At 40.1% G+C, this 15,315-nt stretch overlaps 1 protein-coding gene across 5 annotated transcripts in view; it reads right to left on the bottom strand.

Moving 5' to 3' along the window:
• The window catches only part of stard13b (StAR related lipid transfer domain containing 13b), a 66,136-nt gene that overhangs the window by 14,321 nt on the left and 36,500 nt on the right, over positions 1-15,315 (bottom strand). Inside the window, exon 1 of one of the 5 annotated variants that reach the window (XM_014014146.1) lies at positions 9,616-9,876. The exons of the other annotated variants lie outside the window; for them this stretch is intronic. Within the exon in view, the coding sequence (XP_013869600.1) occupies positions 9,616-9,778 (163 nt within the window). The 5' untranslated portion in view covers positions 9,779-9,876. Of the gene's footprint in view, positions 1-9,615; positions 9,877-15,315 lie in introns of those variants that run through there. 5 annotated transcript variants of the gene reach the window in all.

Below are 15,315 nucleotides of genomic sequence, written 5' to 3'. Positions count from 1 at the left end.
GTCAGACCGGAAACAAGTCATGTCCATTCAACAGACAAATACCACCTAAAATAACTGTAAGAACTGTGACTTTTTAAAAACATTTTAACTAATCTTATCTTTTTTCAGTTTTTAGAAAGGCTAAGCAAAACAGTTTGAATTTTTACACCCATATAAGCTCAGCCATTGAAGCTGTGAGGAACATAAAATGTAGAATTGACAAATCTCTGAATGATTAAATGTTGGCAATGTGACAAACTGCTGAAGCTACCTGTAATAATATGCTGTGCCTTAGATCTTTGTAAAAAGCTTTTGATGGCTTTAAAAACTACTAAAACAGATCATTTCCTTAACCAATTCATTTTGAGATACCACATCCCTGTGACAAGAATGTTTTGACCCCCCACCCCCTCCCCTCCTTAGCTGTCTGCACTGTCTTGCAGAGTAGTTTTTTTGAACGTATGCTTGTGTGATTTTCTGTATAAAACACAGGATCAAAGCTCTTTTTTTAACTCATCCTTCCTATGTGTGTGTATTCTAAGCTGCAAAGGTAGCGCACTACGCTGCGAAAGACCCTGGACATTCATTCCCCCATGTTTGTCATATGTGTGTGTTTCTCCGGACGGATGTTCTAAACTGCAAATTTCATTCTGCACTGAACCTTGATGTTGTGTGAGTGACAATAAACGATTCTGTATTCTGTAGAAAGACCCTCAGCCTGTTGATCTAAACGAGCTAAGAACCCAGAGTTTTTTGTTTCCTGCAGTTGCTCCTTCACACAGTAGTTTCTGGTATTTCAAACCATTTCTGCTGAAAGTCCTTCTAAATGGTCCACGCTAAAATGTAGTCTAAACTATAAATCTATAAAAAATGAATAAATAAATGCTTTTACAAATGAAGCCCCTGGTCCTTTTAGAGAAATGTTGGCAACTCGCAAGGTAGAATAATAAAGCACTGCACTGTGTGATTCACATGATGTCGTGGGAATAAATCCTTCCCATTTTCTAGACTAGGTCTTAATTAACTAAGCTCTACGTGTCCCTCAGAGTCCAATATCCTCAGCCCTATTTTCAACCATTCCCAACAAAACAGGAGGTGCCACAGGCGGATATTGCAACACATTCTGGGTCGGCAGCATTTACGCCATTTTCAAACAGGCAAGGCGTTGAAGTAATAAACAACTGTAAAATCTGCCTGCAGAGGTGAGTAACAACACTGCAGCTTTGTTGTTGCTCTGGACGCTGTGACTGGCACATGAGCCAGCTGCCTTTACAAGCCGAGTAATTACACAGAGCCTGCGTTGAATCACCCTGGGACAACCAGTCCCCACATCTGATCCCGAGGAGCCCACTGGGGGGGACCTGTTATCCCGCCGTCCTCGGGGGACGCAGGTTTAAAAAGATCACCTCCAGGCCGGGGTTGCTAAGACAGCAGAGCAAAATGTTGTGAACTCCAAAACGAGCCAGCAAATCTTTGCGCAGCTTTTTCCCCCGTGGTCGGCACTGACCCGTGGAGAGACTCTTTCAATGGACCACACGTCTCCAGCAACAAGTGGATAAAGCCAACCTCAGCAGCCCCTACAGCGCAGAGGACAAACATGGTCTAAAGCCCAGGAAAATGCCAGTGCCAACAAGGCATTAGCATTCTAAACCTGTGGGTTGGGGCTCCACAGATATCCACTTCACTCTTTATAGACAAGTCTTTTAAACACTCTTTTAATTAAACAGCCTTTCATCCTTATTTGCACCAAAATTCTTGTAATTTTCTGTTAGAGGTCAGATCATAGATGCATGCTATTCAAACATGAACATTGTCTGGTTAAAGACTTTCAGTGGTGGAGGATTCACAACAGACACACGCTCACAACAGGAGCCTATTGATTCTGAGAGTAAATAACATAACTACATGAGATTGAGAGCTGACATTGTTGACCATAGCCAAATCCTGCTGGGTCAAAAAGTCACCGGGGCTATTTTCATCTTCAGATCCTGTATTGAATTTAAACAAGAGCAGCACAGCTGTGGTAACACTCTCCTTCACCTCTGAAGGACACCCAGAGTGAGGGTCCTTTCATCTTCTAGGGAAACAACCCATCAGCTCTCTCTCTCTCTCTCTTTTTGTGTCTCAATCAAGTCAGGAAATACTGGACACGGCTACCTCACCATGTATTGGTTGCTAATTCAATCCCAACATGCTGAAAACATTAAAGGGGACATATCACGCAAGCTGTGGGGGGTTGAAGCGTCTTGAAAGAGACAGCGTCAAAATGAGTTGATCTGAGACACACCTCAGGAAAGGGGTAAAAGCGGGGCTTGTGGAGTTACAACAAGGAGAAATTAAGACCAAAGCATTGCAGTTCTATAGACCCCAACTGAATGATTTCAATATGAAAAAGAAGGTTTTAAAAGCAGGATATGCCTCCTTTAAATTACCCGAGTGTTAATTCATCAGACGTTTGATCATCAAAGCTGAAGCTGATTCATTTGTTTTACAAAGACCTGTCTGGTGGGAAAATTCTAGATACAGAGGGATTTACTATCAACAGCATGTGGGGGGCAGGAGTTATTTTTTTTCTTTCTTTTACTTTCGGGAAATCACTACAAATTGTCTCATAAAGATGATATCACTTCTAGATCCATGTGACTGAACAGAACTCATGAACTCTTCATGACTGCAAACAGCCGTTCAGTGAAGGATTAACAAATTAGCCCTGACCTTAACCGTAAGCTGATAGCCCACTTCATGTGATTGGCTGCCACGGCCAGAAGACAAATAGTGGACTACAGTGTTTGGACTGCGTGGCTTCTAAACAAGCCACGGATTCAAAGTTCAGATCATAAGCTCTGCAGCGTTTTCAGCCAACTGTGTCACAAATTCACTCAGTTTTGAGAAAATCTAACGACCTCACGCCAAATCCCCTTCGGTTGCTCGGCAAATAGAAAAAAGAGCAAAGGGAAGTGTTAACTTTACAAACAGGTGCCGTAGCCCTGAGCTCACAGACAGATAAAAACACAAGAGACTTAAATAAAAGCATCCCTTGTTCAGAGACATCTGACTCCTAAACTCAGGAAGTTTTTATGACACATTTGCTTTATTGGGTGATACTAAAAGTAATCTACTTTGAATTGAACAGGATTCTTTTTTTTTTCATTTGTTGGAACACTGAACAATTTTCATCACCAATCTTGCTCTTTGCAGAGGTCTTGAGTGAAAGATCTTTACTTCAACGCAGCACAGGAATAATTAGGTAGGTTAGACAGTAATAAAACCCATCAAGTGTTGTCTCTGAGCAGCTTTTATCTTACAAAACAGTGTTTTTTTTTCCTGGTCAGATTAGATTTTTTGTTGTTTTCAGTTCTCTGTCCAATAAAAGGAAGCATATAAACAACAGAACAGCCTGTTGAAACAGGCCCTGCAGATAGTACCTGTGACCATCTGTGCTCCCTCTGGTGCAGATCTAAAACCTGGAAACAGACTTCAGTAATGGGGGAACAGTGCTCAGGGCCTGTCTGATTCTGGGTTCTGCCTTCTGTCTTTTGAACTTGTCATCTCTCCCTGTTTGTTATTTATTTATTTTTTCTAAACACAGCTCAGTTTTTTTTTTCAGTGGGATCTTTATCTGTCCCTCCTCCTCATCTCTGTGCCAGCTTCCTCTCAGCTGGCCATACATGTCCTGTGGTCATCCAGAACTGAACCCCCCTATTGAACAAGCTCCTGTCTGCATTTCAGTGTTTTTTTTTTCTTTTGATTTAAAGTCCATACATGTCTTCTTTTATGTAAGGCTCGGTAGACTGCGTGCCTTGCCGTGTCGTGCTGTTTTCCCACTGAAAAATATACGGTTGTGTGGCTGTAATTCTTCCTTGCCTTTGATAACTTGTATAAACACTGTAATTTGGTTTTCCAGCATTGCCTTGGAGTGTTGCTAAAGGGGAAGGCATGAATTACTGACAAGAATGAAGCCAGCTGAACTGAAATCATGACTCAAACGTTGAAAAACACTGACATGTTCCATAAGTTGGCAAAACTCACACAAATGAGACATCTCGTGTTCAGAAGCCCAATGATGTCATTTACAAATTACATTTAATGTGAGGCTGTAAGCCTGTAAAACACAAAATATGAGGAAAGGAATCAAAAGAAAATGGCCTGATGAAGACTTCTCTGATGGTCAGAGACCTGTAGCGCTTCATTAAGTCTTCCTTCCTCTCATTTGGAAGGTTTCCCACAGGGGTCTAAAGTGGGGTTCCCTCCTTCTCTCAAATTGGCCTCAGAGAGTCAGCGGGTTCAGAAGGGGCCAATGTTGAACAAGGGTCTCTACCGTGAGAAAGCCCACTCGGGGCTTCCACAATTACAGCAAAGAGCCACCCCGAAGGATGCTAGTCCTCATTAACGACATCAGAGAACAGCCACGGGACTTTAACAGGAACCGTGCAACAATCACACAAGTTTGTGGGTTACAAATAAGGTACTGGTCACTTTACAACACACAATGTGACCTGGTGTAAGTAACAATTCAGACAAATCAGAGTCATTCCAGCCGTTTTTACATTTGAAAGGTGACAGATTAGACTGCCTTTTACACTTGGGTGAGTTTTTCCCTGCTAATTGCATGCAATATTTATTTCTACCAGATGAGGGCAGCAGAGTGTTGAGTTTTGAAATGTTTTACACAGGAGGGTGAACTTGTGTACTTGTGTAGATGAAAAGTAAGTTTAAAAAATTGCAAACATCCTTATCATGTATGTTTCTCATATGGAAAAAAAAAGTTTCATCTATATGAAAATATATATCCTTGAATCTTTCTCTTTCAGGTACAAATATTGTCAAAGTTACCAGCTTGATCTATCTGTCATGAATAAGCAAATAAGACATGTTCCAGTGGGATTTTCTCAACTGTGTAAGACTGAAGGCCATATAAATTCTTCAAGTTAATGTGTGACTTTCCATTCCTGTACCAGTGCAGCTGAGGTATTTCTGAAATCTGCTCTTAGTAAATGATTAGCTATGAACATGTGGCAGCTGTCAGATATTCTGTGTAGGGAGAACACTGATTCACACACAGGACTCACAGCAAAACACGTAGACCATGAGCTCAGTCTGCACTGCACCAAAACAAGGAATCTAATGAGGAAATCTGTGGGTACGACCTTTATTTCCAAATGTCGGTTGGACACAAGCGATTTGTTCCTGACTGGAACAAGATTCTTCAATCAGTTACTCATTCGTCATCAGTGAGGCTGGTTAACACAGAGATGTAGACAAGTCTGACTGGAATTCAACAGTTTTATCAGTGGAAATTTATTGAAATTTTTTTGTTGTTGTTGTTGTCTATGTCACAACATTTTGGTAGGATTAAACCATTCGATTTAATTTTTTTTTAGAAACCCATTTATAAATTCTTTAGCTTTGCCTTGTGTGAGCAGACCTACATCCCAAAATAATTTGTCCTCCCTTACTAAGTGCACCACACGCTGCAGCAGACAGCTGATGATTACAGTAGTTCAGAGAAGAGACGAGTCCTGAGAGGGAGAGGACAGAGTCTAACTGTTCTTTGCTTTGAAGAACCTCTTTGCTGTTAAAACCCCTCAAAAGCGAGAACAATGCAAACTCATTTCCAGTGCTGCTTTCAAACAATAACTTGGACAGACAAAACAGCTTCTCCTCTTAACAGGATGAAGTGTTCCTCTGCTTAAAATTGATGAAAAGCATACGATCCCCCTCAGACACTTCCCTACAATCTGTTTCACTACTAATAATTTATCATTTTAAACTTTGCAGAATATTAAAATGTAATAATCAACTTTTATTGCTAATAATAATGCAATTATTAGTTCTCATGCAATTTGTGGCTGAAAGAAATAACACCCTAAAAAGTAAACATTGGAGAAATGATGCTCCAAACATGCTAAAATTTAGCCTTGAGCAGAAATAAAAGCAAACACACAGAAATTGATCCACATCAGAGAAATAAGCCTGTTGAGGTGTACAATCCACCAGAGTCCTCAGTCCACTGGACCCTCAGATAGCCTTTTAAATAGTTAGTTCCAAACCAACTCCATATAAAGCGTCACAGCTAAAGGACTGCTCAATACCTTGAGACAATTGGTTTTCAGACATGATAATTAAAGCATCATATATATTTTTACGACACAAAGCAAATCACATACACACACCTGCATGCAGCAACCTGTCATTTCATAACAGATAGAACATCCATAGATGCAAATCTAACATTTTTATTATATATTGCAGTAGTTTCCACAGACAGTTTTTAGTCTTCAGAAACAAATGTGTGAAAATTACTGTATTTATATCAAACACAGCTAGTTTCTTGCTGTTCTTGTGAAAAAAATCCAAACGGAGCTGAGGCAGGTAAAGCAGGGAGCTAAAACAAGCCAGCTGCCCCTCACATTACTAATATATGGACTATTCCTCTTAAATTATAAAGAATATTTTAAAGAAAAAAGCCTATTGCTTCAGAATAAAATAAAATAAAAGTAGTCTACACTTAAATAGAAATCCAACAATGTCTGTGTCTGTTCCGTTTTCCTTGTTTATCTCCTCACGCAAAGACACATCAGGCAGAAAATCGGTACAAGAAGAACTTGTGGATTCTTAATCTAATCCAGCACTTTGTCAGTGTTTACAGGAAACAAGAACACACACATGCACACAAGCTCCAGGCGGCCCTGACTTGTCATCAAATCAGAAAAACCCAGCAGGTATCTCTGGAACTTGCAGAGGGACAATATGAGTTTCTGCACCACCAATCACTTCAAACCAGCAAGTCAAGCGGCCCCTCCAGTTGGAACAGTGGAGTCTAGAGCTCTGACGCTCTCCAATCGTTGCTTCAAAAGACATCAATAATAAGTCATGCTGCCCTCTAGAGAAAAACAAACCAAACAAAAATGTACCACAAAAAAAAAAAAAAAACGGACGGCATAATAAAGTCACACTAGAACACTGTAACCATTAAAATTAGGTAAGAAAATTGTGTAAAACTGCTGACAGCAGCTAGAAATCTTTACTTGAGGTTGATATGAAATATACCACTTTCATCATTTTGTGTGAGAAATTTTTCAATATGGCTGGAAGAACTTAAGAAACCAACATACAAAATCAATTTGTCACATTTGTGTAAGTTGTACTGAAACAAAAACAATTAAACTTAAATCTGTTCAAACATAACAAAAGAACAATCCTAAATGACATTTTAAAGATATTTTTCTCCCCGGTGCTTGCTGTCAGACAAACAACTGTAATCTGGAAACACATACCAGGTTACATGACTCCACATGCCAACAAACATCAGATTAAACAGATTTCTTTAAAAGCAACTTACTGTTATATGTACACATAGCTGCAAGACATCTACAGGCGTGCAGTCAACAACAAGCTTTGTGTATCTCAAACATCACCGGGATCAAAAACTCAAGTTCAGGGGCACAGTCCTCCTCGCTGATAGAGGAAATCTTACCCCCACAATCAGCTGCGTTATCTGACTCATGCTCCTGTCAGTGTTACAGTGTGCTTCTGAAAATCCCTTCTGCTCCGAACTGTGGGTACATTTTTTGATCCATGCAGGAACTGAGAGTTGTGGCAATTTGTTGCGCTACCACTTTCTGGCCTCAAGGGAGAGGCTTTAAAGTGTCTGTGACATCCATTTTTTCTTGTAAAAATAACTGCATTTTTGGGAAGATACCATTGATAAAATGTAGAAAAAAAATTCACGCCACTGAGATGAACAGTTGTTGAGAATATATTCCTGCATGACAGGAAGTGATGACAATGGGGAATGTCTGAATTTGAACAGAGCATTGCTACAATGGTTCACACAGACTGTAGAGATGAATCTGGAGTTTCTTTAGATTATTTTTAATCCATATCAGAGGGAGATGAGGAGTCAGGATTCAAATAACAGTGGCGGGCGGCGCTAATCCAAAAATAAGCTCTGCAATTTCTAAAGAGTTTATGAAAATATTTAGGTCCGCAACTTCAAAAGAGCTTATGCCATAGAAAAACTAGCGGAAGCTAATTTTAAAGCACAAGTTCAATTTGACACTTACTAGCTGGCAATAATTCACATACAATATATGCACAACACTGCCAACTAGCGGTGTATGAGCTCTTTTACAGCTTAATCCTACAACTGCCGATTGCTGGGGATGTGATTTCATGAAACAGACCTTTGGCTCCTGGTGTTAAAATTAAAAAGTTGTTGAGGATTGCTAGTTCGGCTGCTTCTTTGTCTTTTTCTTTTGTTTGTTGTAGATTTTTCATCAATAAAGTAATTTTAAAACTGTTTATTGGAAAACTGAAGCGATGCATTCTGGGTACATGATGGATTTGATTTATGACGGGAAACGAAAGCACAGAGCACAGGAAACTATCTTCAATCCAAAATAAGAGCATGGTTAGATTTTAAAGTTTTCCATGTTGTTGCTCCAGTTGACCACTAGATGTCAGTCTTCATCAGCATAACATCTGTAAATCATTTCTGCGTCCTTAACCCCGTTGGCCGATTGCTTCGACCAATTACACCAAGTATTGAGCTCCAGCATTTAATTTTTTTTTAAAAAGAAGGAGCTCCGATTGTAAAGTAAAATAAATCAATACATACAAAATTTTAGTATGGATTACAAACGTTAACTGTTTTTGCTGGGACAGGGAGTTCTAAACATTGCCTTCCTGCTACGTAAGCAGACACAAAGCATTGTGGGAAAATAGAACCGTGACCGAAAGCAACAGTCAGCAAGGACGTATACATTTCCAATAAGTGTGTTTATCTGGGAGGGGTGCTGTTGGATAGATCACGTGTGTTGTGATTCATTGACAGCCATACCTTCCGCTGTTCAAGATAATGACTGGTAGATAATTAGTTATTAGCAGTACTGCATTTTAATTTTAGAAAGTGCAAATCCACTCATGAATTATAAAAATTAATAAGACCGCTAAAGTGCAAACGAAATATTTAGGTCCGCAATTAGCGGATTTGCGCTTTAGCGGGCTGGTGCCCAACACTGTAAAGATGTTTTGACTTTTTGAAGGATATGCATGTCACAGGCACTTTCAACCTCGGGTAAATGTAAACAAAAGGCAGGAGCTTAAATGTCTAGAGAAGAAAGCTGAATGAAAGTGTGAGCCTCATAGCAACAATTACTCTCCTGGTTTCCCACTGCAGTTCACAAATGAGCTGAACGCTATAAAACTGTCAGGCACAATAATCACTTACGTGTTTTTGTTTCCACTCAGGGTGCAGCTAATAGTTTATCCTACATCTTATCACCTATGACTGGTAGTTAGTCAATAATACATACTTAAGGCTTCACCCTTGAATACTAATTGACCTGGGTCAAGTTGGACTTTTTCCTGCAGTAACACCCACAAACACAACCCGTTTACAACATCCGACTCTCTCAAGTTGTGAATAACAGATCATTTGACAGCCAGTTTCAAAAAGTAAGACCATCACTTGCTTTTCATCATATTATACTACTTGTGTCATTCCTAATTCACCTCATACTTTAACCTCCAGATTCAAGTACTTGTGAAATGACGTCCAAGAGGGTCCAAAAAGAAGCCTGAATTTTAAAGTAAAGCTCAAAATCTAAGCTGCTGTCACTTCAACACATCTACCTCCAGCAATCCTCTTCAGAAGCTGCTGCCTGGCGATGATTCTGCCCAGCCTGTAGCCAGACCGTCTGCGGTGATGATCCATTCTCAGGTAGAAATCCTGACTTTCTGGGGTCATACAGCTCAGATACTCACTGCCCGTGGACTCTGGAGGCTCCCAAAGCATAGCTGCTATACTTTACCCTAACCAAGGTCCATATACACAGAAACAACAGAAAACTTTACATACATGCGCCAAAAAAAAAGCCCGAAGTGAGCTGAGAGGACAGGACAGCTCAGGGGGGAGGAGAGCCAACACTTCACTCCTCACAGGCCATGTGACCGTACGGAGGCCAATGGAGAGGAAGCTGTGGGTGTACGGCCCACCTCGCTGAGCTGAATCCAAAGTCTGTGTGAACGCTTGTCAGCCTCCCCCTGCTCTGGAGGGAAATATAAATACCACTGGAATGCCTATGCACTGAGTAAGGGGAGCAGCAGTGGATGATGCAGGGTGTGGGAGGGCTTGGAAAAACAGTGGCTCTTGGACCTGCCCCGTGCTACAGAACAACTCCTCCGCTGTTGCCGGTGACACAAGGTGCCAAATTTGCTGGATGAACGTGTTGCTTTACAGAAAAAAAAATGGGGAGGGAAGAGGAAAAGAGAAGAGGTTTTCTTGGTTGGAGAATTCTAATTTCCACTCCCCCACCCCTTTTTCTACAGTGACAGGAAGCTGTCTCACTTGGGTCACCTCCATGTGTCTACGACTCAGCAGGGGAAAACAGCATTTGGGCTCAACCTCAATCCTGTTTACTAAAAACAACTTCTAACTTCTGAGAAAAAAAAAGAAGTACTTTTCTCATTCCATTCTATTTACGTCATATAATAACCAGTGTAGATTAAAAATAGACTGACAGTCTATTATACAGAGGGGCTGAGAGTGTTTTCCACTTTTAGACGGAAATGAAGTTTGTAGGTTGTAACTCCGTTGGTTTGCAAATGCACTATAAAAATGGAAGTGTTTTAAGTTCACTACGGAAAACAATTACAAAATAACAGGAAAAAAAGAGGACAACAAAATTGTAGTTGGTAAGTCCAGACCTTTTTTGGCAGTTCTGTTGCAAACTGAATTCTTATGTTCTATGACATAATAAACATCATAGAAAATAGAGAAAACTGAACAAGTTGAAAAATATGACCCAAACAGAATATAGATATCTAGGCAGCACCAGGGGAGACAACTTTTCTGCACACCTAGAGACTCCAAGACCACAACAAAGTCAGTGGTGGATGCTGGTCTTTCAAGGAAGGGAAGCTCAATTTTGGCCTACATCATAAAATCATAAAACAGTCTGACAATGCATCTTGCTACCTAGCTAGCTCGCTAGGTGCTGGTGCGAGCGAGCTGAGGCTAGTGTGAAGTGTGTCCACCTGTGAGTGCTTTGTGAACATGGAGGGGCTCAGCAGCACCCGCTGGACAGAAACTGCGACAGAAGTCAGAAAGAGTAATAGAAGTCAGTCTCCAAACACAAGCAGCTACAAAAAAAACCCCACCAGAAATAGAAGCTCGAGTTATCGCTAGTCGTTTTTAACAAAAAATAAAAATAAAAATGCCACTAAGAGAATTAAGAAAGTCTCCAGTTCAACTCAGAACAGAATGAAACTAAAAAAAAAAAGCTCCAACGGATGTTTACAGCAAAAGATCGCTGATTCGCTCATTTCGCTGTCAATCAAAAAGGGATTCAGCCTCAGTCAGATCTTCCAATCAACATGCAGAAGCTGAGCGTCCGGGCCAGCCGAGGCCAGCCCGCTGCCCCAAAGAACCCCAGAGACGCTCAGCGTCTGATGGGCGGGACAAAGCCCAGCATTTATCCAATGACTCGTCTCGTTTTGCTGCAATCTTTGATTCACTATTGAACTCTGTGGAAGCTCAGCGTCCATTTATTGTTTAAAGCACTGTGAAGCTGCGGGAATGAGAGAGAGGAAAGCTGAGTCGTTACCAGTGATAAGAAGCTGATTCTGAACAAAAGTTGAGCGCGTTGTAGCGCATATTTAGTCAATCACATGTACTCACAACAGTATATTGATCACTTTTTTTACATTTTAGGGGAAGCTGAGCTTCCCTTGCAGTCTTAGAGCAATCGCCTCTGAACAAAACGTACTTAACGGCTAAAAACGTGGACTTTGCATGATATGTCTCTTTTAATTTGAGAGTAAATTATGTTCCTTGGATTTAAAAGTTGCCTGTCTCAACTGATTATAAGCATGGAAGAATAATCTTTTTTGAAATAAAGCCCACATCCAGCACACCACACTCCTTGTGACCATTCTATCCTCACTAAACAAGCCAGCCTGTTTAGTATAAGTACGGCAGCATAGACACAAGTGGAGCCTAAATGGGCAAGCAACCAAGTTCAACACAGCCCCAGTCTGTTTCCCTCCCCGGCTGGCAAAATCCACCCCAGCTTAAGCTCACAAAGCCCGCAATTCAGCAGCACGCTTTAGAGCCCGCTGCACATTTTCATAAACTTCTCCCGGGTTTTAACGACCCTCTGCACATCGGTGACGGCGTGGCACTTTTCAGATGACTTCATCAGGTGGTAACTCGTGTTTTACACACAAATACCTGCATTCGTTTATTTTTTCTGGTAAAAAGATCACTTAAGGGATCAGATGAAAGAAAAGGAGAGAGTTGCGGAGTGTCTTGAACGGTGTCAGATCCGTAAAACAATTTTGTTTAACACTTCCTATCTCGTCTAGACAAGCGCGTCAAGCATATCGAGTTACGGAATCAATCACCCACAAGCAGCATCGTAATGAGAGCGATTACAGGCGACACCGTCTCTGCCTGCATTCAAATGGCTCGCTGGGGATTGTGGGGGGGAGCTCAAAGCTCCTCGGTGTGCCTCGTGCCGTAAAGAAACGACTGTGGTCTGTCCTTAGAGGTAGGGCTGTGACTCCAGCCCTTATCAGACGTGTAACAGCATGCCCGTGTCTGGCTTTCAGAGCTCAGCGACGACGCAGCATGGCAGCAGGAATTACATTACAGACACACAAATACATACTAGGGCTCTGTGAGGGGCTTCACACTGAGGGGGTTTAAATGTTTAAGAATTAGATGTGAAAGATGGATCATTTTTCCCTAAGCTGCAATTGGAAGGGACAGATTTAAAATTAAATCCAGTTTGTGTCTAGCAACATTTTCATCGGTGTTCGGCACCTAAGATGTAACGCAGTCATTTATTGCAACTCCAAACTTTAGTAGTTTCCACTCGGCAAGGTGTGATTACGGAGGGGAAACTCGTATTCATCCTGAGGCCCAGTTGTGGCAGCAGAGACAGCTGTGATGTGGTTTAATTCTGCGGCAGACACATGTAATCTGCACTGGACAGCTTTGGTTCCACTGTGGCCACGTTTCATGTGGATAAAGCTTTAAGAATAACTAGTGTGACGCAAGATTTCCAACTCATGAGGCATTAAAGACCTGAATTCTGAGCTTACGTCTTGCTGTATATTGCTAAAGGGTTAGTCGTATAAATACATGTATGGGTTAAAAGTCACTACGAATGCTTTTAAAATGCAAATGATAGGAGCAAAATTCAAATATTACAAAACTTAAAAGGTCAAAAGGAAATGTGCTGATGCCCAAAGCAAAATGCAGCTTCAATAAAAGTCCCAGTAGCGTCAGCTAAGGCTAAATGTGTACAGAGTTGTAAAGTAACTAAGTACAAATACTTCTTTAATGTACTTAATTAGAATTTTTGGGTATCTGTACTTTACTTGAGTAACTATTTTTCAGCCTACTTTTTACTTCTACTTCTTACATTTTCATACAATTATCTGTACTTCCTACTCCTTACATTTTTTTTAAAAAAGCAAGAAGTAGAAAATTGTTACTTTTATTTCATTTTTGCTTGTTTTCATTCCAGTTTGTTATTGTAAAAAAAATATTGTCCATATAAATTGTGCCTCCTAGATGGAGTGAATTTTATTGTGGTTGAATAAGAAGTATAAATATATAAAATTATGATACCGTATTAGTTTGTACACAACCAAATCATGTCACACTCCAGCAGGACATAATCATTAAAATAAAAGTACTGTATTTAAGAAGTTTTTGTATTTCATGAATTATATTATTGCATTTGGCCGCAGCTCTCAGATAGATTTTCATTTTAGGGAAAAGGTTTGGGCAGCCTTGATATATGTATATAAGCTGAAACAACTAGACTAGAGCATCTTATATTTAAACATAAAATAATTATTTTAATACAATATAGTCATTTCTGCATTTTTTGGGGAGGTCACCTCCTAATAAATGTCATTACAGAAAATCTAACTGCTCATTTTAAATCAATACTTAAGTACAAAAAAATATCAGATACTGTAAGACTTTTACTCAAGTCGTATTCCTAAAGGAGACTTTAACTCTTACCAAAGAAAAATTTTGATAAGATACTTGTACTTTTACTCAAGTATCACTTTGTGGTACTTTATACAACACTGAATGTGAACCTTTATTTTCCAAATGCATGAACGACAGTGTTTACTGACTGTTTTGTTTACTGGAACGCTGTGCATCAAAACTCATCAACCAACCCACACAGGCATGAAAAGCTAAGATAATTAACTGTAAACACTGAATTTCAATTGGTGACGGGATAATTACTTTTACAGACGTTGGTTTGCATCATGTTAGAGAGAGAAAGAAAACAAAACAAAATAAGAGCGTGGTAACCCATTTCAATGTTAATTTGGTGTCTGATGTTTTATTTCTCACAGTAGTTTTTTTTAACACAAAAATCCTGTGATCACAAGTATTTTTACTTGTGCAGCATAAAATTGGTCTTTTTTTTAAATTATTGGCTGTTTACAAAATAAAATACTCTAACTGTCCAAAAAAATGCAACTTCAATACTTCAGAAGCTGACAACTGGATAAAATACCTGCTAATGTATGTACGGAGGGTAAGCAATGCCTCTTTTAAAAGGTCAAACTATTAAACTGTGAACAAATGTAAGAAATTTGTGATGTATGTTTATCTGTATAGAGTGTGACAGCTCACATCCATCACTTTCCTCCTACAATTAAACTGAAACCAGCATTAATCCCAAACATGTTGGTTAAGTTCACAACACTTTTACCATTCTTCCTATTTGTGCCTAATGACTCAGTTATCTGCAGAGTAAAACACACTCAGCCAAGTTTAATTTCAAAGACAACTGAAGGTACATTTTACTTAGTCCGGCATGCTGAAGTCAATACTTTGAGCGGAAAATGTTGGAGTTCTTGCTCACTCAGAATCTCAGACAGATGCCATCCATCAGGTTTTGTAAATGGGTCACCTTCTGCAAAGTTTCATTGTTTTTTTTTTCTCTCTCCATATTTTGATTGGCCATATTCACCTAAGACGAGCCAGAAATCAGCCACTAGGGAAACAGAAATTTCCTAAAAAACACAAGATGCAGCCAACACTAAAGAAAGCTAAAAAAAAAAAAAARAAAACACCTTTTCCAAACTTTGAATCCAGGGGGAAATTGGAAATCTATAAGTTCAAGGTTGCACAAATGCATCGTTCACTTTAATAGACACACACACACACAATGTCAGGTACATCACAACACTGCATCAGCACCGATGTGCCCCAGCAGGCTGCACAGCGGAGCCAAGCTCACGTCAAACATCACACACACACACACACACACACACACACACACACACACACAC

The sequence above is a fragment of the Austrofundulus limnaeus genome, unplaced genomic scaffold, assembly GCF_001266775.1.
Source record: "Austrofundulus limnaeus strain Quisiro unplaced genomic scaffold, Austrofundulus_limnaeus-1.0 Scaffold110, whole genome shotgun sequence".
NCBI lineage: Eukaryota > Metazoa > Chordata > Actinopteri > Cyprinodontiformes > Rivulidae > Austrofundulus > Austrofundulus limnaeus.
The sequence above is the reverse complement of the archived record's forward strand: the minus strand, read 5'-3'. Positions and strand labels throughout refer to the sequence as shown.